The sequence below is a fragment of the Helianthus annuus genome, chromosome 7 (assembly GCF_002127325.2).
Source record: "Helianthus annuus cultivar XRQ/B chromosome 7, HanXRQr2.0-SUNRISE, whole genome shotgun sequence".
NCBI lineage: Eukaryota > Viridiplantae > Streptophyta > Magnoliopsida > Asterales > Asteraceae > Helianthus > Helianthus annuus.
In genome coordinates this window covers 118,947,939-118,969,247 of record NC_035439.2, presented here as the reverse complement: position 1 = coordinate 118,969,247, position 21,309 = coordinate 118,947,939, and the positions used below count along the sequence as shown (strand labels likewise).

Below are 21,309 nucleotides of genomic sequence, written 5' to 3'. Positions count from 1 at the left end.
CCACCGCCACCGCCACAGCTGCTGCCGGCGCCACCATTGCAGCCATTTTTCTTGTTGTTTCTGTCGGGGCTGCTACTGATACTTTCCTCCACTTCCATTTTTAAAATGTACCCTCAGGAGCTTGTTTGCTAAGGCTCTCTCTCTCTAGCTTTCTCTCTTTGTATATATAGATATACATATAAAAGATAAGAGAGAGCAAGGAGAGGAAAAGGGTAGGGTTTTTTATGGCAATGGTGGTCATAGGTTTTTATGGAGTCAAATTTATGGTTGGATTGGGTGAAGGTGTTTGAAAATGACTAAATGAGAATGTGTACGAAATAGTCTTTTGTATACAAAGAGAGTAGTCGACAGTCACAATGAGGAGCCTGCTCTATGTTAAATTAAATATTAAGTACATTGGCAACTATTTACACAAGTATTATTATAATGAAACCTCCAATCTGCTTTTCAAGGAACCTCCCTAATTTTCCATAAGTAGCGAGAGAACCCTATTGATCCTAACGGTCATTATAAGGGGCAGACGGGGCGCTACGTGGTGGTAGAAGAACCACGTGTGGAACACCGTCGAATGCCGCTGCCACCGAATCTGACCACGCGTGGTGGTGATAACGCGTGGTGGTGACAACGCGTTGAATATTTCTTCCCAAAGACTATGCAATTCCTTCTCCTTCACTCCCCGCTTCCTTCTCCTTAGTGGGTGGGGGTGCTCCACTTTTCATCATTCACCACACATAATCATGTTCCGCCACGTCATCGAACTTGGTTCCATCACAAGTGATGGATTTTAGTGGGGGTGTTCATCACTCACCACACCAAATCACACCCAACAATTTCCCTCTTCAACGGTAACATTCTACAACTTTTCAAGCGTGATGGCTACAAGCCTACAACGCGTGATAGAATTAAGTGGCGATGGTGTTCCACACGTGGAACTTCAATCACTATGAAGAACAATGGAGCGCCCCGCCTGGCCTAAGTGTTTTCACATGATAGATTAAAAACATTGTTTGATTAGATTGTCAATAATTTAGGAGTAACTCGCCATATTAAGTATATACAGGTTACTAACCCTTACTAAATATAAACAACATAGATTCGCTCTCTTTGTTCTATTTATATCCATGGTTTTTCTTATGTAAATGATTTTTGATATAAATGAACTTTCTTTTCTTCTATCAAATCTAATAATATATCCTTATTTTGATTCATCCATTTTTTTTTTTTTTGAAAATTAAATATTCTTGCGCCTTTTGTTTTAGAAATGTTGCCTATTGTTAATTTTTTTTCTTAAGATATAACAAAAAAGAAAAATTACTATTACTTGATGTGAAAGACGCTACATTACTATATTATATTATAGAGTAAACTGCAATTTTATCTCCTGAGGTTAAGGGTCATTGGCATGTCTTACCCTCTAAGAAAATAATTGCAATTTTACCCCTCACTGTTTGGGGTTATGTCGCAACCTTACCCCCTGACACCCAATTTTGACAGTCAACGTTTGTTTTGACTGTTATAATGTGTGAAAAGTCGTTTTTGCTCCTGTCTTATTAAAATTATATAAAAAATCAAGAATCATGTTCATCATCATCATTAGTTCATTCTTCATCATCATCATCAGTTCATTCTGGGTGTTGGAAGCTAGATCCACAAATCACCTACAAAAAATTACTCTCATAATTCATTCAACATCAAATTTACACAAATCATCAAACCCTAAGTGCCCTAACAACAACAACAACAACAAATCCAGATCCACAACACAAATCACAAAATCAACGAAACAAGTTCATCATCATCATCAGCAGTTCATTCTTCATCATCATTATCATCATCAGCAGTTCATTCTGGGTGTTGGAAGCTAGATCCACAAATCACCTACAAACAATTACTCTCATAATTCATCAAACCCTAAGTGCCCTAACAACAACAATAACAACAAATCCAGATCCACAACACAAATCACAAAATCAACGAAACAAGTTCATTATCATCATCATCAGTTCATCACCACCACCGCCTCCTTCTCCATTCAAAACCCTAACTAATCACCAACAAATCCACCAAATGTATATTCATCCATCATCGTCATCTTCTCCATTTCATCATCCAAAATGCCCTCTGTATCCGTAAAATTCTACAGTATTATATACAAATTCATCTTAAAGCGCCAATTATAAACCCTAGCTGAAAACCCTACCTAACTCACTAACCAATTCGGCGTCGTTTCACGCTCCGACGACTCCGTTGCTCCGGCTAACCCTAGCTTCTCCGGTGACGGAGTTGCCACAAAAGATTGGGGAGTCGATTATGGAGGATAAGATCTCAATCCAAACTCTAAAAACACTATCATGGTTTCCTGCATCTTCATCGTCACCTCCAAATCTCCTCTTGAAGTTGATCATCGCCATCTTTATTGGGGGTGGATCTGGTTGCATCAAACACATAGTTAGGCGTCCTCTCCCGTGACAGTTGCAGGTCATCAAGAAGAAGGGATCTAGGGTATAAAGTCGGTGACCGCCATGAACTGAGTGACGGAGTGAATCTAGGTTTATTTGAATTGGATTGGGGTTTGTATGGTAGCGATGGAAGCAAGTGGGTAGTGGTTGTAGGGGTAGGTGATGTTGGTCCTATGATTAAAGAAACAGAGAAAAGGTTGAGATAGAGATAGAGATGGGGATGGGTTTATGTATATAATAATAATAATAATAATAATAATAATAATAATAATAATAATAATAATAATGGTTTGACAAAATTACATATTTACCCTTTGACTCTACCCTTGTTGTGTTGACTGTTAAGCAAAATTGACCCCCGGGGGTAAGGTTGCGACATAACCCCAAACAGTGGGGGGTAAAATTGCAATTATTTCCTTAGGGGGGTAGACATGCCAATGACCTCTAACCTCAGGGGGTAAAATTGCAGTTTACTCTATATTATACTATATAACAATTTAGATAGTTTCTTGTGAAAAGCATGCTAATTGGACAAACTTAGGATTGTATTTACATATTGCCACACATTTACCCCACCATGGTGCATTGCTATTGGGCCATTTCTTTTCCTTTTGGGGCTTATGGCTGGAATGGTCATGTACAAACATGCAACCGCAACTTACCAGTTAGTGAGTTCCCCGACCAAGTTTATCTCTTCCAGTGAGACTACATCAACTCCTGCAATTTCAACTTTTCCTGCTGCTACTACTTCAAGATACAAACGCCCTGGTCCATTATGTTGGACCCCGTCCTATAAGCCCATCATCCCCTAGCTCCCCATAATGGTTTGACGACCATTAAGATGGTTATGTGGCTTAGGCATTAGCCCACTATAACAGTCTAAATACTATTTTAGCATTCACCATCATGAAACTTCTAGCTCTCCAACACTTGTTAGTGCCACATCTTTTAGCAAAAATAAAAACATTTATATTTATGTTTTAATAATAACTTAATAAACACGGATAATGTCTTGTTCGTGTTCGCTCGTTAAAGAAATAAATGTGTTCACGAACTATTCATGAACACTTAAAGAACGAGAAGTTATGTGGGTGTTTGTTCATTAAGAAATGAAGGTGTTCGTGTTCGTTTATTAATTTTAGGTAGCGAACACAACCAATACACACGAACACAAACGAACGTTCATAAACACTAACAAGTAATCAAGAACAAAAACGAACACAAAGAAACATATAGGTAGTGAGAAGAAGAAGCAGGTGGTCCTCGGGGAAAAAGAAGTCAGCGATGTATGTGGTGATAAGAAATTTCAAAAGGCTACGATTTGCGAAGCTTATAAATGTTGGAATAATTGGATAAAAACAACAAATAAACAAACAACCGAATATTGTGAGAAATGCACTGACGACTCTTTCTTTTGTTACAATCAAATCACCCCAAACTGAAAAAGCTAACAGATCATATTTATACTAAGCATTGCTTGATCATCGAGTCATCAAACATATCCCAATTAGACTATGACACCTAATTAAATAATAACTCAAATACACATAATCCATAAAAATATGTAACTCTAACATCCCCACCCCTCTCCCCCCTTAATCTTGATGTGGTCCCTCTAAGATCCTTGATTCCAAGTAATACTAGTCTTATATCCACCAACCCATTCACGATACTTGAATTCTCGCACCCGCCAACAAGAATCACTTTTCCCTTTCACGCCCTCTCGAAAACACTGTTTTCTCAAGCCCGTTACTTTCAATCATCATCATGATATTCACTATCATGATCTTCATCGCAGTGATCCGTATCACACTGTCCGGTCGCTCACTCCTTGAGTCACATAAGTTCATCGTCACACAACTTGAATCACTCAAGTTATTTCACAAAGTTTATCGTTCAAATTTACTTTGTTACATGGAATTAGTTATTTTCAACAAACTCCAATTTATTTCCACCCAAAAATTAACTTTACGTTTCCTTTGGATGGTATGATTTTCAAGCGGACTCTAGATTTTTCCGTAGTCACCTCCAATTGTTTAAACAAACCTTGGTTGTTGATTTTCAAGTGCATAAACTAAACAACCTTGAGCGTTGTTTTATCAGGTCACTATATAAACCAATAGTCATTGTCGCGTTTGATCAATTTATCACAGATTAACCAACTCTTCTATTTTCGGTATCACACCGTACTTGTTCTTTCATCAATATCGCACTGCACCACCCCAAATCACTCAGGTCAACATCGGTATCACACCATACCACCCCGAAATGCTCGGATAACTCCACACCTGTCACAGGTGATTAAACTTTCACTTGACATACTCGCTCCAATTGATTTGTTTTCATGGTTAACTTGCACAACCCTTTATTTTGAAACTTCACAGCCTCTTCCGCAGTTCGAGCTCTCACAGATCGAATTTCAACAACTTCGTACTAAACCAGTGGCCTTCAAACCCGTCGCAGGTTCGATGACGACCTCTCCTTGAACACGTCTTAGGTTCAGTTTTCTTCAATGGTGATTCAACAGGCTTTCAATCGTATGTGCTATGATACAAATTGTTGGAACAACTTGATAAAAAACAACAAACAAACAACCCAATATTGTGAGAAACAAACTCACGACTCTTTTCTTTTATTAGAATCAAACCACAACAAATTTACAAACCTAATAAACCTTTTCTATACAAAACATTGCTTGATCACAAAGTGATCAAACCTACCCTAATTAGACTAAGGGGCTATTTGTTTACCTCTTAATGGGGCTCTTAATGATTTAGACCTCTTACTAATTCAGCACTTAATGGTTCAACCTGTTTGTTTCGCGAGCACATGTCTGAATGGTTCAGACATTTGCCTATGAATGGTTAAGCATTATACTAAGTCTGAAACTCTAATCTGATTTGATCAAACATTTGTCTTTAAACGGTTAAGCGTTATACTGCCTCTTAATGGTTCAGTACTTAATGGTTCGGACCTCTTACTGGTTCAGCACTTAACCATTCAGAAGTTGCCAAACAACCCCTAAGACACATAATGTAACACCTCGTAAAATTACGCCCAATGATGTATTGACACGTGTAATGAACCTTAATGAAGTCAAACATTGAAATTTAGGGACTAATTTTTCGAAAAATCAAAAACTTTGATTATGAAAGGACTGGAAGTGTTAGCATACCTAAAATAAGTTTCTAAATATCTCTTACGGTGTTTATATTCACAAATGTGCCACTTGATGATTAAGTGTAGCCGTTTGTGGAATTAATTAAAAGTTTGCGCAATGAAGGGTTAAAAGCGTCAACATGTTAATTCTTACCTCTGAATGACCTTTTAACAAATTGGGAGCTTCATAATATTTAATTATACTCTCGGGAATGCCAAATGATGGCCGTCTAAGGTTTTTATGCCTATAAGTAAAGTTACGCGCAACTTTGCAAGTTAAAGGGACTAAAAGTGTCAACATGTTTAATTATACCTCTGAATGACCTTTTAGCGAACCCGAAGCATCGTAATGTTTAATAATACTTTCAAGGATGCCTAATATGGATTAGATGAGGCTTCAATGCTAATAAATGATGAAATGCGCAAGTTTGCGCAATAGAGGGGCCTAAAGCGTCAACTTTTGAATCTACGCCATTCGGTGACCATTTAAGCAAACGGGAGCGTAGTAATATTTAACTATATGCTTGGGAATGATTATTAGGGGCCATGGAAAGCTTAGATATCATTAAACGGCATTTCGCGCTACTTTGCGCAATTAAGGGACTAATTGCGTCAAACTGTAAAAGTATGTCGATTCGTATAGAATCGGACCCTCCGGAATGTGACCATAAGTTAAACACACCCTATTCATCCTTTATATATCTTAGATATAGGCTTAAAGGTGTTTGGTGCGCAAAAATAAACTTTTAGGTCATGCAGGGACTAAAAGTGTCAAAAAGTGCACAAGTTTGCATTTTCGCGCATATCTTGCATTCTGAATATCCCCGGACACCCAAAAATTTATGTAAGCACTAAAATATTTTATTTTAGTGTTTGGCTAGATAAAATTCCATTCGTCGCGTGATTTGGTTCGTTTTTCGCGTCCGTCCGTGTTTCGTCGTAATTAGCCGAACAACGTGACCGTACGACCAAACGAACCGATATCCGGCATATTTTTGAGCATGTTTCATGTTCCCTATGCTTAGGAATCATTTTAGAGCCTTAAAAATAGTTTAACGGGCCTTAGATGTGTCGGAAATGGCAATTAACAAGTGTAGGGGCCTAATGTGTCAATAATTGAAGTTTTGCTGTTCTGATCTGGTCCCTTACGGACCGTATACAGGACCATATGGTCCGTATACCAATGCCCAGCAGCAGAATGTTGAAAACCAGCTTTGGTTTTGCTCTTTGTCTCTCATACTTGAATCTAGGGGCTGCCCATTGTTTAGTAAACCATGGGTAATAGGTGTATGGCTCAGATTTGATCACGGTTTACGAGAAACGATCCTAACGGTTCTCAAAAACCTATAAATACCCCTCTTGATTTTGCTCCCATTCCACACCTTGATCTAATTGTTCTAAGTTGAGGCCCTTGTGCTTCATACCTGAACATCCAAGATCAATTCCATCCTTGCTTGGACCTTTTGTAAGTGTCCTTTCTTGCTTAGTTTAATTTTAGTGGTTATAACCGAAAGTCAAGCATTTTCGATAAACGCTTTGACTTTTAAACGGTTGAGTCATTGTTCGCAACGAACATGGCTACGTGACTGTAATTAGGTAGGCGTTTAACCCTCAAAAGGGCACCTCCTAATTACCACGTTTACTTAGTTTAATTGTCGGGACAAATAAAAGTCAAACGGGTTAGTTTTAAATAAAATACATGGCTATTATATAAAATTCATAAAATCAGTTTTCTCACTTTAATAACTTGGTAAATAATAGTTGAACATGCCTAAGCATGATTCAACCCGACAATTCTAAGTATAAGCTCGGTTCGGAACCGAAAGTCGCAAAAGTTGACGTTTGCTTTGACTTTCAGTTCTGACCCGATTTAGCTTAGTTTAGATATGCCTTAGGATTCCATTAGGACCATATGATAAGTTAGTATAACCCTCCAAGGTTATACAACTTGGTTCCATAGAAATCCTAGTTCATGCGTATTTCCGTTATATGCCTAAATGTTGACCGTTATGCCCTTTGGACCTTAAAACGATATTTTTGAAATTGTGAGAGGATAAGAACCTTCATTACTGAATTATAAACTTGTCCCTAGAATTTGACATCAGTTTGAGGTCTAGATTAGGAGTTATGCTCATTAGCGTAAATGAAAAGCTTTTTACTAATTAAACGACATAATTAGCGTATAGCCTATCTAAACCCAATTTTTAATACCAAACTTTTTACCCACTGATATAAAATAATATTTTGAGATTTTTGAAGATTTTTATTTATTTTTAGGTTGAGCATAACTTGGGGTTGCAGCATTAATTCGATATTTGTCGGTTTTGCCATTTTGGGCTATAAAATGAGTTTTATAAATCCTTTTGACCCCAAACCTTTTTCTACTGATCTAATATGTTAAATAAAATATTTTGAGCCTTCTAGAATATTAAAAATATCAGCTTTCTATACAAAACCCGGAAATGGCTCAAAATCGCTTTTTTAAGCGTTCTTAACGCATAGTATGTATCAAAACTAGTTTAAAGATATAAGGATTGATGCCTACTGATTTTCTCAAGTAAATTTTTATATTTTAACAGTAAGCAAAAGTTTTAAACTCAGATTCCAGTTTTGGCCTTTTAAGCTTATGTGAAATTACCAAAATGCCCCTACGGTGCATAATATGGTTATAATTAATAAATTTTATGTATAAGTGATACCCTACTGTTATAACTTATTAAAATGAGTATATTTACTGATTTAATCAGACCTGTAACTCAGATTACTATTTAAACCCTTTTATAAACTTTAAAATGACCAAAATGCCCTTGCGAGGCATAGTTTGAGTATAAAATCCTCTTGGGCATAATGGAAGGTATCCTACTGATATCACGACATATTTAAGGCATATTAACTTAGGAAATCCGTTCATGACTCTCGTGGTTACCCGTTATGCCCTTTTCGCGTTCGGATCGGCTTACGTAACTAGTTTACATAAATTAGCCGAAACGGGTCAAACCTTATTACTTTTATCTCAAAATCCAGAAGGTGTTTAGTTTATCCATATTAAACAAGTATTCAGACTTGTTGGGACTAAACCACATTCTAATCCGGTCTTCGCTTAATCTTGCGTTTGAACCGTAAACCTTTCCTTAAAACTAACCGGTCTAAGTTAATACTTAAACAAGACCCGTTAGGAATCTAATAGCTTAATAAAAACCTGTGTTCCAGATTAAGAGCCCCAGTAGAAGTACTTGTGCTTGCTAATTAGGATATACGGCTGAGTATAAATTGCATTTTAAGCTTAGGTAAATACTCTTAACTTATTTTCCCTATACGGACTTGGGATACGGTATTATAATAATACCGCTTGGTCGGGTATTGAATGTTTAATCGTATTGTGATTAAATTATTGAGGTAACCCACTTTAATCTGTCTTGTTTGAAATAAAGGCCTTTAGGGGTTAATGACTATGTCCCGGATATCCTTGGCATCATTGTATAATAAAAATGGCCACGTCTTATGCACGGGGTGTAGGCGTACACCTGACAGTTGCATAAGGGAAACGGTATCTCACTCTCTTGTGGGCCTATACTTGTGGCATGTCTGTTAATCTTGACTCGGTTTCTACATCGGGCCCTAAATGTATAACGAACATGTAAATCTGTGTACACGATTATTTTTATATAATTATCCCAAGTTATAAAAGTTTTGTGCCATGTGCATTCAAATCAATTTTCTAAAACATTTTCAAAATGAGTCAGTTAAGTTGTATTTATCAGTGTAAACTGACGTATTTTCCCAAAAGTTTAAGTGACAGGTACTATACGTAATTGGCTGAGAGCTCAGGGCGTCAATAGGGAATCTCGCAAGTTCTAGATGCCTAAAGTCTGTTGAACAATGTTATCTTTCTGTTTTAAGATCCGCCTGTGGATCCAACTTACATTCCGTTGTAATATTTGATATTACTTTTGAATCGGATTGTAATATATTTATCTTTTGCTTCCGCTGTGCATTTAAATTGTGTTGTTTGACTATGATGATATCTACTACGTCACTATACCCCCACCGGGCCCACCGGTGACACGTGGAAAATATCGGGGTGTGACAGGTTGGTATCAGAGCCAACACTGAGTGAATTAAACACAAGCCTTTTGTGTTTAATCTCAGTTACACAGTTGCACATTCTTGAGTCTAGACAAAGAACTTAGGACTACTCCTGATTCGTTTTTGTCCTTTAATTGTTTCCTTTGTTATTGTTTTTTTCTGATTAGCCCCTGCATGGGCGAGTCAGTGCTGTTAGAAGTCCTGTTTAGGGCAACCATGTACCTGTTTAAATTTTAAATGGAACGGTTAGATTTAAAATAACGTTCCTATTATAAGATCTACCAATATTATAAATTGGCAAAATCCAAAAAAGGACAAGACCTAGCCCATATGTCATTTTAAGGACAAGGCCAAGATGGCAGTTCCTCAAGTAGATACAGATCCTTATTAACATCTCAATTTAGGGTTGTTCTGCTCTTAATATTAAAAAGAATCTTAAAGGTAAAACCTAGCCTACCTGTCATTTCAGACACGGCCGAGATGGTAAAACCTATTCAAAAGATTCAAATTCTTGTTAACATCTGAAAGCATGTTAACATTTTCGGCAAACTGTGATATGATAAAATCACATAGGTCCTCTTTAAATTGGGATATTTCAATTTCCCTTATTTATATAACCATCCCTCAAGGATGAAGTGCCTACGGGCTATAATTAACGTCCTGCGGGGCAAAAGACAGTTGTAGTCTTTGACTCTCTGTCAAGAAAAAGGTAATGAAATATGTTCAAACCTAAATGCCTCGATTCTCCGAAATCATGGCTTATAAATTTAAAAACTGTCTTTGTGACTAGGCCTTTTGCGCCACTTTAATATCCTTAATGTTTTATAACTAGGATAAACTATAATGAAAATACTAATTAAATATAACTAACAAATTAACCAATATGGTTTATATTACCATGGTTGATGAATCGTCAAAAATGATGATCCCATAATAACCTCTAAATAAATCATTGTCAATATTTATGTAGCAATCAAGCTACATGGCTGGATCAGAGGAGGTCAACAGCCACTCGAGGGAGAATAATGATGCTACCAGAGTTAATATAACTGGTGCGGAACTGCAGGCATTAGTAGATAATGCTGTTACTCGAGCTCTTGACAGACAATATAATGAATCAAGTAATACACACTCTAAAACTCTATCTGTGGCTCGTAGTAACCCCCTTCTAAATCACCTGAATCAAAGGAGGACGATGTTCATAACTCGTCAAATCAGAGGATTGTTCCGCCTAGGCAGGTTGTGCTTAATCAAGAACCACATGTTAAAACCTGTTCCTATAAATATTTTGTCACTTGCAAGCCAAGAGACTTCACAGGAGAAAAGGGAGCCATCGACTGCATGACGTGGCTCGAGGAGATGGACACTGTTGTTGATATTAGCGGATGTGCAGAGCAAGACATTGTGAAGTTTGTTTCACAATCTTTTAAAGGAGAAGCTCTAGCTTGGTGGAGGTCGCTAATCCAGGCTACTGGGAAAATCCCGTTGTATAATCAAACATGGGATCAGTTTGTTGCTCTTATCAAGGAAAATTACTGTCCTCAACATGAAGTTGAGAAAATTGAAACCGATTTCTTGGCATTGGTCATGAAGAACTTAGATTGCCAGGCATATCTTACAAATTTCAATACTATGTCTCGATTGGTTCCTTACTTGATCACACCGGAACCAAAGCGTATAGCTCGCTTTATTGGGGGCCTAGCCCCAGAAATCAAGGCAAGCGTGAAAGCATCGAGACCTACTACATTCAGGTCAGCGGCAGATTTGTCGTTATCTCTCACACTCGACGTAGTCAGAAACAAGGCTGCAAAAGCTTCTGAAGAAGGGAAGCGTAAAAGGAGGATGAGGATTCTCATCGCTCCGATAAGAAGAAAAAGGGGAACTCTGATCATAGGAAGAGTTCCGAGTTTAATAAGGGAAATCAGCAAACGGGTGAAAAGACCAGGTGCAAAACATGTAGGAAATACCACCTAGGAAAATGCATATTTGAATCTCAGCCTCTACCTTGTGGAATCTGCAAGTCCAAGGAGCATAAGACCTTGGATTGCAAAAAGCTGAAAGATGCGACCTGTTATGGTTGCAACGAGAAGGGGCACATCAAGACTAACTGCCCTAGGAATCAGAAGAAGTCTGAAGAGGCCAAGAAAGCAAACGCATGAGTCTCCCAGATGGACACTAGGAGGCAATACGGGAAGATGACATCATAAAAGGTACCTTTCCTTATCAATGATGCTTATATGGGGATTATTTGATTCTGGCGCAGAAAAGTCTATTAAGGAAAATAGATATTGTAAGCTGTTGTATCCGCCTATTAAGATCTTAGGCTTATAGTGCAAGGTAGAACTGGCCGATAACATTTAGAGACTGCTTCAGCAACCATTAGATGGATGCTTTATATCCAATAGGAAACACTCTTATCCAATATCCTAATATCAAGCTTTAAAGCTATTCAAAATCGTCAATATGATCAAGACAGACGTGACAACTGGTCCCCTGTCAAACAGGTGATGGACTAGATCCAAACCTTAATTACCATTAATGGTCTTTTGTTAGGATCTGAGTTTGGATTGATTGTGATTTGTGTTTGAATTTAAATGAACAAATGGAAGAGTAGTGCAGCGGAATTTAATGAAAGCAAACTTTTCACAATCAAACAGAAGAAATGCTATCAATCATACATTTTCAAACACTGAATCAAATGATTAAATTTATTTTTAAACTCTGATTACAATGCGTGTTTGATATGCAAACTCCCCCTCAGCCTGAGCTCAGTGTTTGTTCGTGCAGAAAGAAGATGGTGAAAGAGCTAAACAGAACAGTACAGAGTACTGTTCTATTTATAGGCACTTGCAAACCACTGAGCATCAAAGCTGACGTCACCATGAAAGTGACATCTAACCTCCTAACAAACTCTAACCTCTGATCTATACAAACACTGCTATGCTAACTACTGATATTACATTTCAATACATAAAACAGACTCAAACTGCTGCTGCATCCTTCCACTGCTGTGAACCCAGCAGTTCTTGTCATGATCAGCAATGCTTGAACCAAGGCAGTAGATTGAGCAGCAGAGATTTAGTTCTTCTATCAGACTTTGTCTTGATCAGCAGTTGTAGGTCAGCAGTTTGCATGATCAGCAGATAGGAGGTCAGCAGATGTTGAAACCATTTTCAAGGGGAGAGACTTGCAACCAAACATCTGCTTATTCTGAATCTACTGCTGTGATCCAGTTTTGGCTTTTATTATCTATTCCTTTGGTAGGGTTCAATCCCAACAATCTCCCCCTGGAACAGATAATGCCAAAACTCTCCATTATTGTAGATTTTTATTGCCTCAACAACAGTTCCCTTATTTGCCCTTTGAATTGTAGTTCAAAAGTCAAGGCATCTGTATCATCATCATCCCTGCTAAGTGGAAGATTAAGGAGATCCTTCAAATCTTCAAGTCTCAGGCCAAGAGTTTGTTCCCTTGTAAATGTCTTCACTTCGCCATCCACCCTGACCATAGTCAATATGTGGTTCTGTTTATCAGTTTTCCACTCTTGTATTTTTAGGCGTAATGGGTTTCTTGGGAGATTTTTATTTGTTGAGGAGTTTGGTGACGTTGGCCTATTCATAACTGGCTGAGCAGTATGTGCAGATTTTTCCAGTTCAGATTCTTCTTTCAACATTAACAAAAGGCCCTTTTTCACAATGGCATTTCCAGTAAGTATATCTTGAACTGTTTCAGAACCTAACTGGCTTTGTCTCCTTCTTTTGTAGATGGCAGTACCAATAGGAGCAGTGGTTCTTTTGGGATGTGGCTTTGATGATCCTTTTGAAACCTCTGCTTTGGAGTAATCAGGTTTTTGTGGATCTGTTGGATCTTTCTTCCTAAGCTCTTCCAACCTTTTGTAGGTGGCCCTGACCCTCGCTTCTCCCCACTTAGACACAGAGTTCTTTGACCCATATTCAGCAATTATCAGCTCCTCTTTCATTCTCTTCAGCTCTAAAGCCTTATCAGCTTCAACCCTTTTGAATTTTTCAGGGGGAGACTGCTTGACCTTATTCTTGATCATTTCATGAATCCTGGCTACTTCTTTTTCAAGCTCAGGAATGGTCCAGTTTCTGTACATGTGTTTCTCCCCCTTGTATGTCTTGTAGGTCATGATGTTTTCAATGTAGTCTCTTCTCAAGGACTCATCTGCCTTCTCAGAGATTTACTGACATACATTTTTTGCAAACTGTTCCAGAGCTCTGACCTGTGTAAGTAGAAACTGATAGTTTTGTTGATACTCTCTATCAGATTTCCCTTGTTTGTTTTTGATTGAGATATCCTCTGCTTGCTTGGCCTTGATTTTCAAGTATTCTTCAATATTTGTTGGCCTGGGATATCCTTCAATCGATGGCAAACTCCTTTTGGCAGGGTCATCCTCATAGTAGAAAGACTTGATTTCATCTCTGACTGTTACAAGTTCAAGAGGAAATTGAACATCTGCAGGAGGTAAGGGTTTGTACATTTGAGCTGAAGAGAGAAGAATGGGTTTTGGAATTGTGATCAGTGCTTGGGATTTTGAAGCTTTTGGTGTGGTGATGGAGAATCATCATCTGATATGACAACCCTTCTCCTTTTTATTTTAGGGAAGGCAGATGATGTTTTGGGTGGATCAGTGGGAGTGATTTGGGTGGCAGTGGTTTGTGACTGACTAACAGCTGTTGAAACAACTGGTGTTTCAACCACTGTTGTCATTACAACAGATGTTTTAACATCTGCTGTCTTCTACTTTAGAGCAGGAACTGATGGTGGTGATAAGGCAGTGGTAGTGGTGTGTGTTGAAGTGGTGTATGTTTGAGTGGGAGTAGTTGTTGTAACAACAGATGTTTCAGCAACTGTTTGGATGGGGGTTTGATGTTGGTGGCTTTTGGACAGTGGTTTTGGAGTGTGCTTTGGAAGGCTGGATGGTGTGGATTTGGGTTTCCTTACTTTTCTAGTAAGATTTCCTTTTGGAATTGGATTTTGATCATCCTTTTCACCAGAACAACCCTGCGCATTCAGCTCTATAAAAGCTCTTTTCTCCTCATTCCACCTTGCTAGATCCTTTGCCGCTCTATCCTTCTTTACACTTATGATAGCATCATCAAGTGCATTCTGGGTAACATCAACCTTTTTACTACCATCTGGCAAAGGAATATCTCTGAGCATTGCATCTTTTTCTGTGTCAAGGTATAGCCCATTATCAAACCCTTTCTTTACCCACTCCTTAATTTTCTCCCCCTTTTTGGCATTATCTGCAGGGAGGTCATCAATATAAAGTACAGTCGGAGGAACAGTGCCAGTGGTTGTCAACAAATGGGCCTTAAGAGCCTTGATGTCATCGTTTGTATCCCTGAACCTAGACTCTATTGCCTTTTTGAGACCTTGAACATGTTTGGCATGTTGGTGCTCAGCCAACTGAAATTGTTGATGGAGAAAAGATTGAAAGAGGTTCCAGAGCTCATTTGTAACATCTGCTGGTGGTGGAGCAGGTGTTTGAGATGGAACAGCAGTGGATAGTACCTTTTGAATTGTTAACAACTGTTGCAGCATGTCCTTAATTTCTGCAACAGATGCGTCCAATTTTTCAACACGTTCCGTCAATTCTTGGTACTTTAAACCATCACCCAATTTAATGGGATCATCTGATTTCCCACTAGCAGTGGTTTTATCAGAAGTGGAGGTAGGGAGTGTACTCCAAACATCAACAACTGATGCCCCTTTTTCTTGGTACTGGGGTCTTCTTCCTTCAACACTTGATAATCTTTTGATTGAACCAATGGTTAATACAAACTCACTAGCAGATAACAGAGGTGTTATGGAAGGAATTGCCTCCAAGGAAGTCTTATTGATGTAACCACTGTCCAAGTGTAAACCTATAGGTTCAACACTTGTAGTGGCTGCTTCACTTGGAATACCACCAAGAGTTACTTGTAACTCAAGGGGTGTAACCTCCTCAGGTTGTGTTGGTGGGTTAGCAAAGATTGATACATCAAGCCCAGTCTCATGTTGAAGTATTTTCTCATAAACAGGTGAGTGAGAAGGACTGGTTTGTGCTAGGTTCAAATCAATTGCATCCAACAGCAGTTTGGTGTTTGGGGGAATTGGGGATGTGAAGGTGGGTTTAGAAAGCAGAATTGCCCCGGGTATTGGGCTGTGGAGGATGGAAACGAGTGCTTCCAGAGCCTCATGATGTGGTGACCCTATTTGTACAACCTGTTCTTTTTGTGAAGAGACAGGAGGAGTTTCAGGTATGGGTTGAGATATTTCTACCAACTACTGTGAGGAAGTAGCAGCAGTGGTTTGTTGTGATTTTTGTGCAATCACAGGCAGTTGCTTTGGTATCTCATCCTCCAGAGTTGCCTTTTTGATGGGTTTGGGGGGTTTTTTGATTTTTCTTTTTCTGTGGCTTTTTGGTGATTTTAGGTGTGGGTTTCAAGACAGTTGTTTGGCTGCCTTGATCACCTTGAGCAGTGGGCTCAGCAGCAGATACCTGAGGAGCAGTGTTTGCTGCTAAAGTCTGCTCAGGCACCTCTGCTTGTGTTTTACAAGGCGTTAACATTCTTGAAAATGTTTCAGCAGTTAAGCTGTTTATTTGAAAAGATTCACCTTGGTTTATTACCGCAATATCATCCTTACTGAACTTTTTCTCAAAATAATAGCTTAAGAATCTTGGAAACAGTAAGAAAGATTTTGTTTCAACATTTTTAACCAAATCATTGAAAATTATCTTGGAGTAGTTAAGATTTTCTCCTTGTAAAATAACATACCCCAAGTTTTGAATTTTCAATGGTATTTCATTAAAGGAGGTGTTTTTGTTTGAAACACACATGAGAAGGGTATGAAATAAAAATCTGGTTGCAGAAGGGAAGAAACCTTTTTGTAAGGTATCCCTCTTCATTGAGTCTGCATACCCTCTCTCAATGAAGTCAGTTTTTAACTCATTTTTAGGGAAAGAATCTTTACCTTCCTGGTCAGCGAGCTGAAAGACCTCAGATATTGATTGCGGTGTTATTCGGACTGCTTTCTTCTGCAGAGTAGAGTTAATGGCTATGATATCTTCTCCTTGTTTTTCAAGGATGCAATTTTTCCAAAACTCTCTCTGAGTTTGCAGGTAAATGGGTGCATTAGCGGTCAACAAAGTTTTGTACTTTGAGGCGTTGAGTATGTCGATGATGGAATCAAATGTATTGATGTTGCCGGGTTTTGTGAGAAGGCCCAGTAGATTGTGAGATGGTTTGTGTGGGATGTCGGTGGAGGTAGCCTTTTGAGAGGCCCCTTTTGAAGCTTTTGCAGATGATTTCGATTTTGTCATTTTGAAGATGAGGATCGAAGATGAGATTGTGGAGAGATTTGACGAAATGTGATGGAAAATGCTTTGAGAAGAGAATTTTTGAGAATTCAATTCGACAGTGAAACCCTGTTTGGGTGTTGAAAGGGGGTTTTATAGAGGAAGAATGAATGCTGACATAGCAGCAGTTACAAAAGGTCTGACCCTAAGTACTGCCCCCATGCCATCCCCTGGTGAAGTGAAGGACAGTACTTTTAAACAGTACAGGTTGTGAAAACAACTGGTGAGAACAACAGTTGTAATGATAATGGAGGACAATGGATGCTTTTTACCATCAGTAGATAGCTCAGCAGTGGATACACCACTGATTTTGACCATCAGTGGTTAACCAAAGAAAATGAGAACAGGGGATGACTTTCATCAGAGGACAGAATTTTTGTAGAAGCACAGACTTTTTGAACCCATCAGTGGTTATGGCAGACTTTTAGGATTTTAATGAAAGATTCATTTTAGCTATTTTTAAGGATGGATTTTCGATTTTCTGAAAACATTTTAATGCTTTTATTCATGGAAAACAGGATTTTGCCTGTTATTCCATGTTTAGCATGCCAATCCTAGATATCAAGCTTTCAAAGGTGGATGTGTCTAATGCTTTGGTTAGCATATCTGCCAGCTGATCCTTAGTTGGAACATGATGCAGAGAAATCAAACCTTTTTCATAGCAATCCCTCACAAAGTGATGTCTGATGTCGATATGTTTGGTGGTTGAATGGGAAACTGGATTTTTGATGATATTTTCTGCTGCCTGGCTGTCCAACATAAGTGGTGTCTTCAAGGCAGTGATACCAAAAACCAGTAGCTGATTTTGAAGCCAGAGTAGTTGGGCTGTACAGCTTGCAGCAACTATGTATTCTGCCTCAGCAGTGGATGTGGAAACAGCTGCTTGCTTTTTGCTTTGCCAAGACACAAAGCAATTGCCTAGGAATTGGCACCCTCCTGAAGTGGACTTCCTTGTTTTATCACATCCAGCAAAGTCACTATCTGAGAAACCTGAAAGCTTAATTTTACCATCAGCTGGATACCAGATACCAAGTGTGGGAGCACCTTTGAGGTATCTGAATATCCTTTTTACAGCAACAAGGTTTGACTTTCTAGGGGCTGATTGGGATCTTGCACAGACACATGTTGCAAACATGATATCTGGTCTAGATGCAGTTAGGTACAATAAAGACCCAATCATGCTTCTATATAAGGTCTGATCAACCAAATCATCCTTTTCTTCAGACATGACCAATTTATTGGTAGCAATGGGTGTACTACATGGCTTACAATCATCCATATCAAATTTCTTTAAAAGCTCTTTGGCATATTTGCCTTGATGGATGAAAGTACCATTTTGCAGCTGCCTTACTTGGAGACCAAGAAAGCATTGAAGTTCACCCATTGCACTCATTTCAAACTCAGCTGTCATGAGTTGCCTGAACTCCTCACACATTTTATTACATGTGCTTCCAAAAATGATGTCATCCACATAAATCTGGACAATCATCAAATCCTTTCCTCTCCATTTTAAAAATAGTGTTTTATCAATCCTGCCTCTGGTGAAACCAATGGAAAGTAAAAAGGTGGAAAGAGTTTCATACCAGGCTCTTGCTGCTTGTTTCAAGCCATACAAAGCTTTATTTAGCTTGTAGACATGATCTGGATAAAATGGATCCTCAAAACCTGGAGGTTGACAAACATAAACCTCTTCTTGAATCTTACCATAGAGGAAGGCACATTTGATATCCATTTGATACACCTTGATGTTGTGGTTGACAGCAAAGGCCAGAAAGAGTCTGATAGCTTCAAGTCGTGCTACCGGGGCAAATGTTTCGTCATAGTCAATGCCCTCTTCTTGTCTGTAGCCTTGAACCACAAGCCTGGCCTTATTCTTGACAACAATACCCTTTTCATCAGTTTTGTTTTTAAAGACCCACTTTGTGCCAATAGGACTGACTTCCTCTGGCAGTGGTACAAGCTCCCATACTTGTTGTCTTTTGAACTGTTGGAGCTCCTCTTGCATGGCTTCTACCCAGCTGTTGTCTTTCAGTGCCTCTTGGTACTTGACTGGCTGATGGAGTGATAGGAAGCCAGCAAAAAGACAAATGTTTTGGGACTGCTTTCTTGTGAGCACCCCTTCATTGATGTTGCCAATGATTTGATCTGGTGGATGATATTTCAAGAAGATTAGCTGTAACGCTCACTTTTTCACATTCAAATAGATTAAAAATAACATACTAATTTTTTTTTGACAAAATTTTGGCATGACCCGTTCGTACTATAAACATTTCCCCTGCTTTTAACAAGCGTCATACAAATAAACTTCTACGACACTTTTTCAAAAGAAATAAAAGTAGTGACCATACAAGACCTAATACAAAGGTTATGTGCGAACTACCCAAAAAGGTTTTAAAATTCAAACTACTTACGAACATCCTAAAACATAAAATTTACATTTACATTACAAAAATTATTTGACCCATTTCAAAAGATAACTTGAACCGGAAGCGCATATATGGACGATGTGGTGTGTTCGAATCCGAGCTCGCCATTCTAAGCATGAGATTTACCTACATCCATAACACAAACTTGCATATTAGTTCGGATAAAGCATTATTACTAATACATTTTTTTTATTTAGCTTTTTACCGCATTATTTGACCCTTTACCGAGTCACTTCATCTTTACATCATCTTTCATACTACAATTCCGCTTTAACGAATATCATGCCATTTAACTTCTATCACCATAAAATCATCATATTTCATCCGACCCGTTCTCACGGATCATGCATATTTTTACTTTCTTGTTTATTATTCTCCACTAGCTTGACTTACAAAAGTCAACATCTAGTTACTTTAACTTCATAACAAATTCATCCTATTTGACCCGTTTAACTACGGGTTTAACACATCATCCAGAATAACATCATTTTCATACTTTAGACCCATTTGCACGGGTCGTCAACATATTTTTTCTCCTTTTTCTACTATTAATTCGTAATAAGACATTTTTTACTAATGATTCCCACATAAAACATCAAATAATTATTTACAAGAGAACTAACATAAAATTCTACTTTCTACATAAGCGAAGTTCATAAGAACTTACCGTGATCTTGTGAAGCTTGCGACTTCAAGTGACTCGTACCTTCTTCCTTCTTCGTGCCTATACATTATAACTTCATGCTTTTAGCTTTCATAAACATTTCTTCACATATGCATCTTTGATTTATTCATCATGACTTAACATAATTATCCATATATCCATTTTCGTTTACATCATCATTAAATCAATAATTCATGTCAAACTTCAACTAAATCATTCTTAGGCATTTCATCGAACACATGGCGTGCATACAATCTATAAAACATGAAGTACAAGTATTCAAAGCATGGTTCTACTAATTCATTCTTAGATTATCAAGATCAACCAAAATTTCATACAACAATCATTCCAAATCAGTTTCAACTATCATTTATTCACTAATAACAATTCTCACACTAAGCCATTACAATAATTTGCACATAATTCATTCATGTTCTTCACTATCTTCCTAATTCAAGTGGGTTTATGCTTCAAATCGTTTGATTAACTAAACTCAAGCAAATTTCTTGTTCTATTGTGTAATCCTAACTCACAACTACACAATTATTCACATTACTACAAGATTGGGTTGAAACCCACTTTCTACAAATCATCAAAATAGAAATTTCGACTTACCATTCGTTGAACAAGCTTAGATAACTCGAGTTTTGGGTTCATGCATTTGTTTAGGCTCTTAAACTCCTTCTGATTTTGAGAATTTTAGGAACTAGGGTTTCTCCTTGGTTCCTTTTTGCTCCTGGCGATCCTCAGAACACACAAAAATGTGTGTTTTGTGTTTTTCTTTTTAATTAATAACTTTCATCTTTTTTTTTACAAGTTTAACCCCTCTAATTATAAATTTTTGTTTATTGTCACATATCTTTCCTTCTTGTTGAATTACTAACATATGCATTTAACTTAGTTAATATAACATAACTAGACATTTAGGTAACAAAATAAATTGCATATTTTTGGGTTGTTACAAGTCTACCCCTCTTAAAGAAGGTTTCGTCCCCGAAACCTGAATACATACATTCTGACGAGTTTATCTATATCCCTTCGCGATTACATACCTCGAACTTCGTTAACATGCTTTCATTCGATCATCCCTCATGATGAATCGGTCATTACTACTCTAAACTTGTCTAATACATTTGGTAATTCAATCTT

General features: G+C 38.0%; 1 protein-coding gene and 1 long non-coding RNA gene across 2 annotated transcripts in view; both read right to left on the bottom strand.

The window, feature by feature from the left end:
• Positions 1-272, bottom strand: part of LOC110907130 — a 453-nt gene extending 181 nt beyond the window's left edge. The window contains exon 1 of the mRNA XM_022152159.2: positions 1-272. This exon is cut by the window's left edge and continues 181 nt beyond it. Coding sequence (XP_022007851.1) covers positions 1-98 — 98 coding nt within the window. The 5' untranslated portion in view covers positions 99-272.
• A 19,171-nt stretch (positions 273-19,443) lies between these two features.
• LOC110925438 lies at positions 19,444-20,909 on the bottom strand. Its single transcript, XR_002584481.2, has 3 exons — positions 20,776-20,909; positions 20,164-20,220; positions 19,444-19,622 (listed from the first exon to the last, which is right to left on the bottom strand). It is a non-coding gene; the product is annotated as an uncharacterized LOC110925438 (long non-coding RNA).
• Between the last annotated feature and the right edge of the window lie 400 nt (positions 20,910-21,309).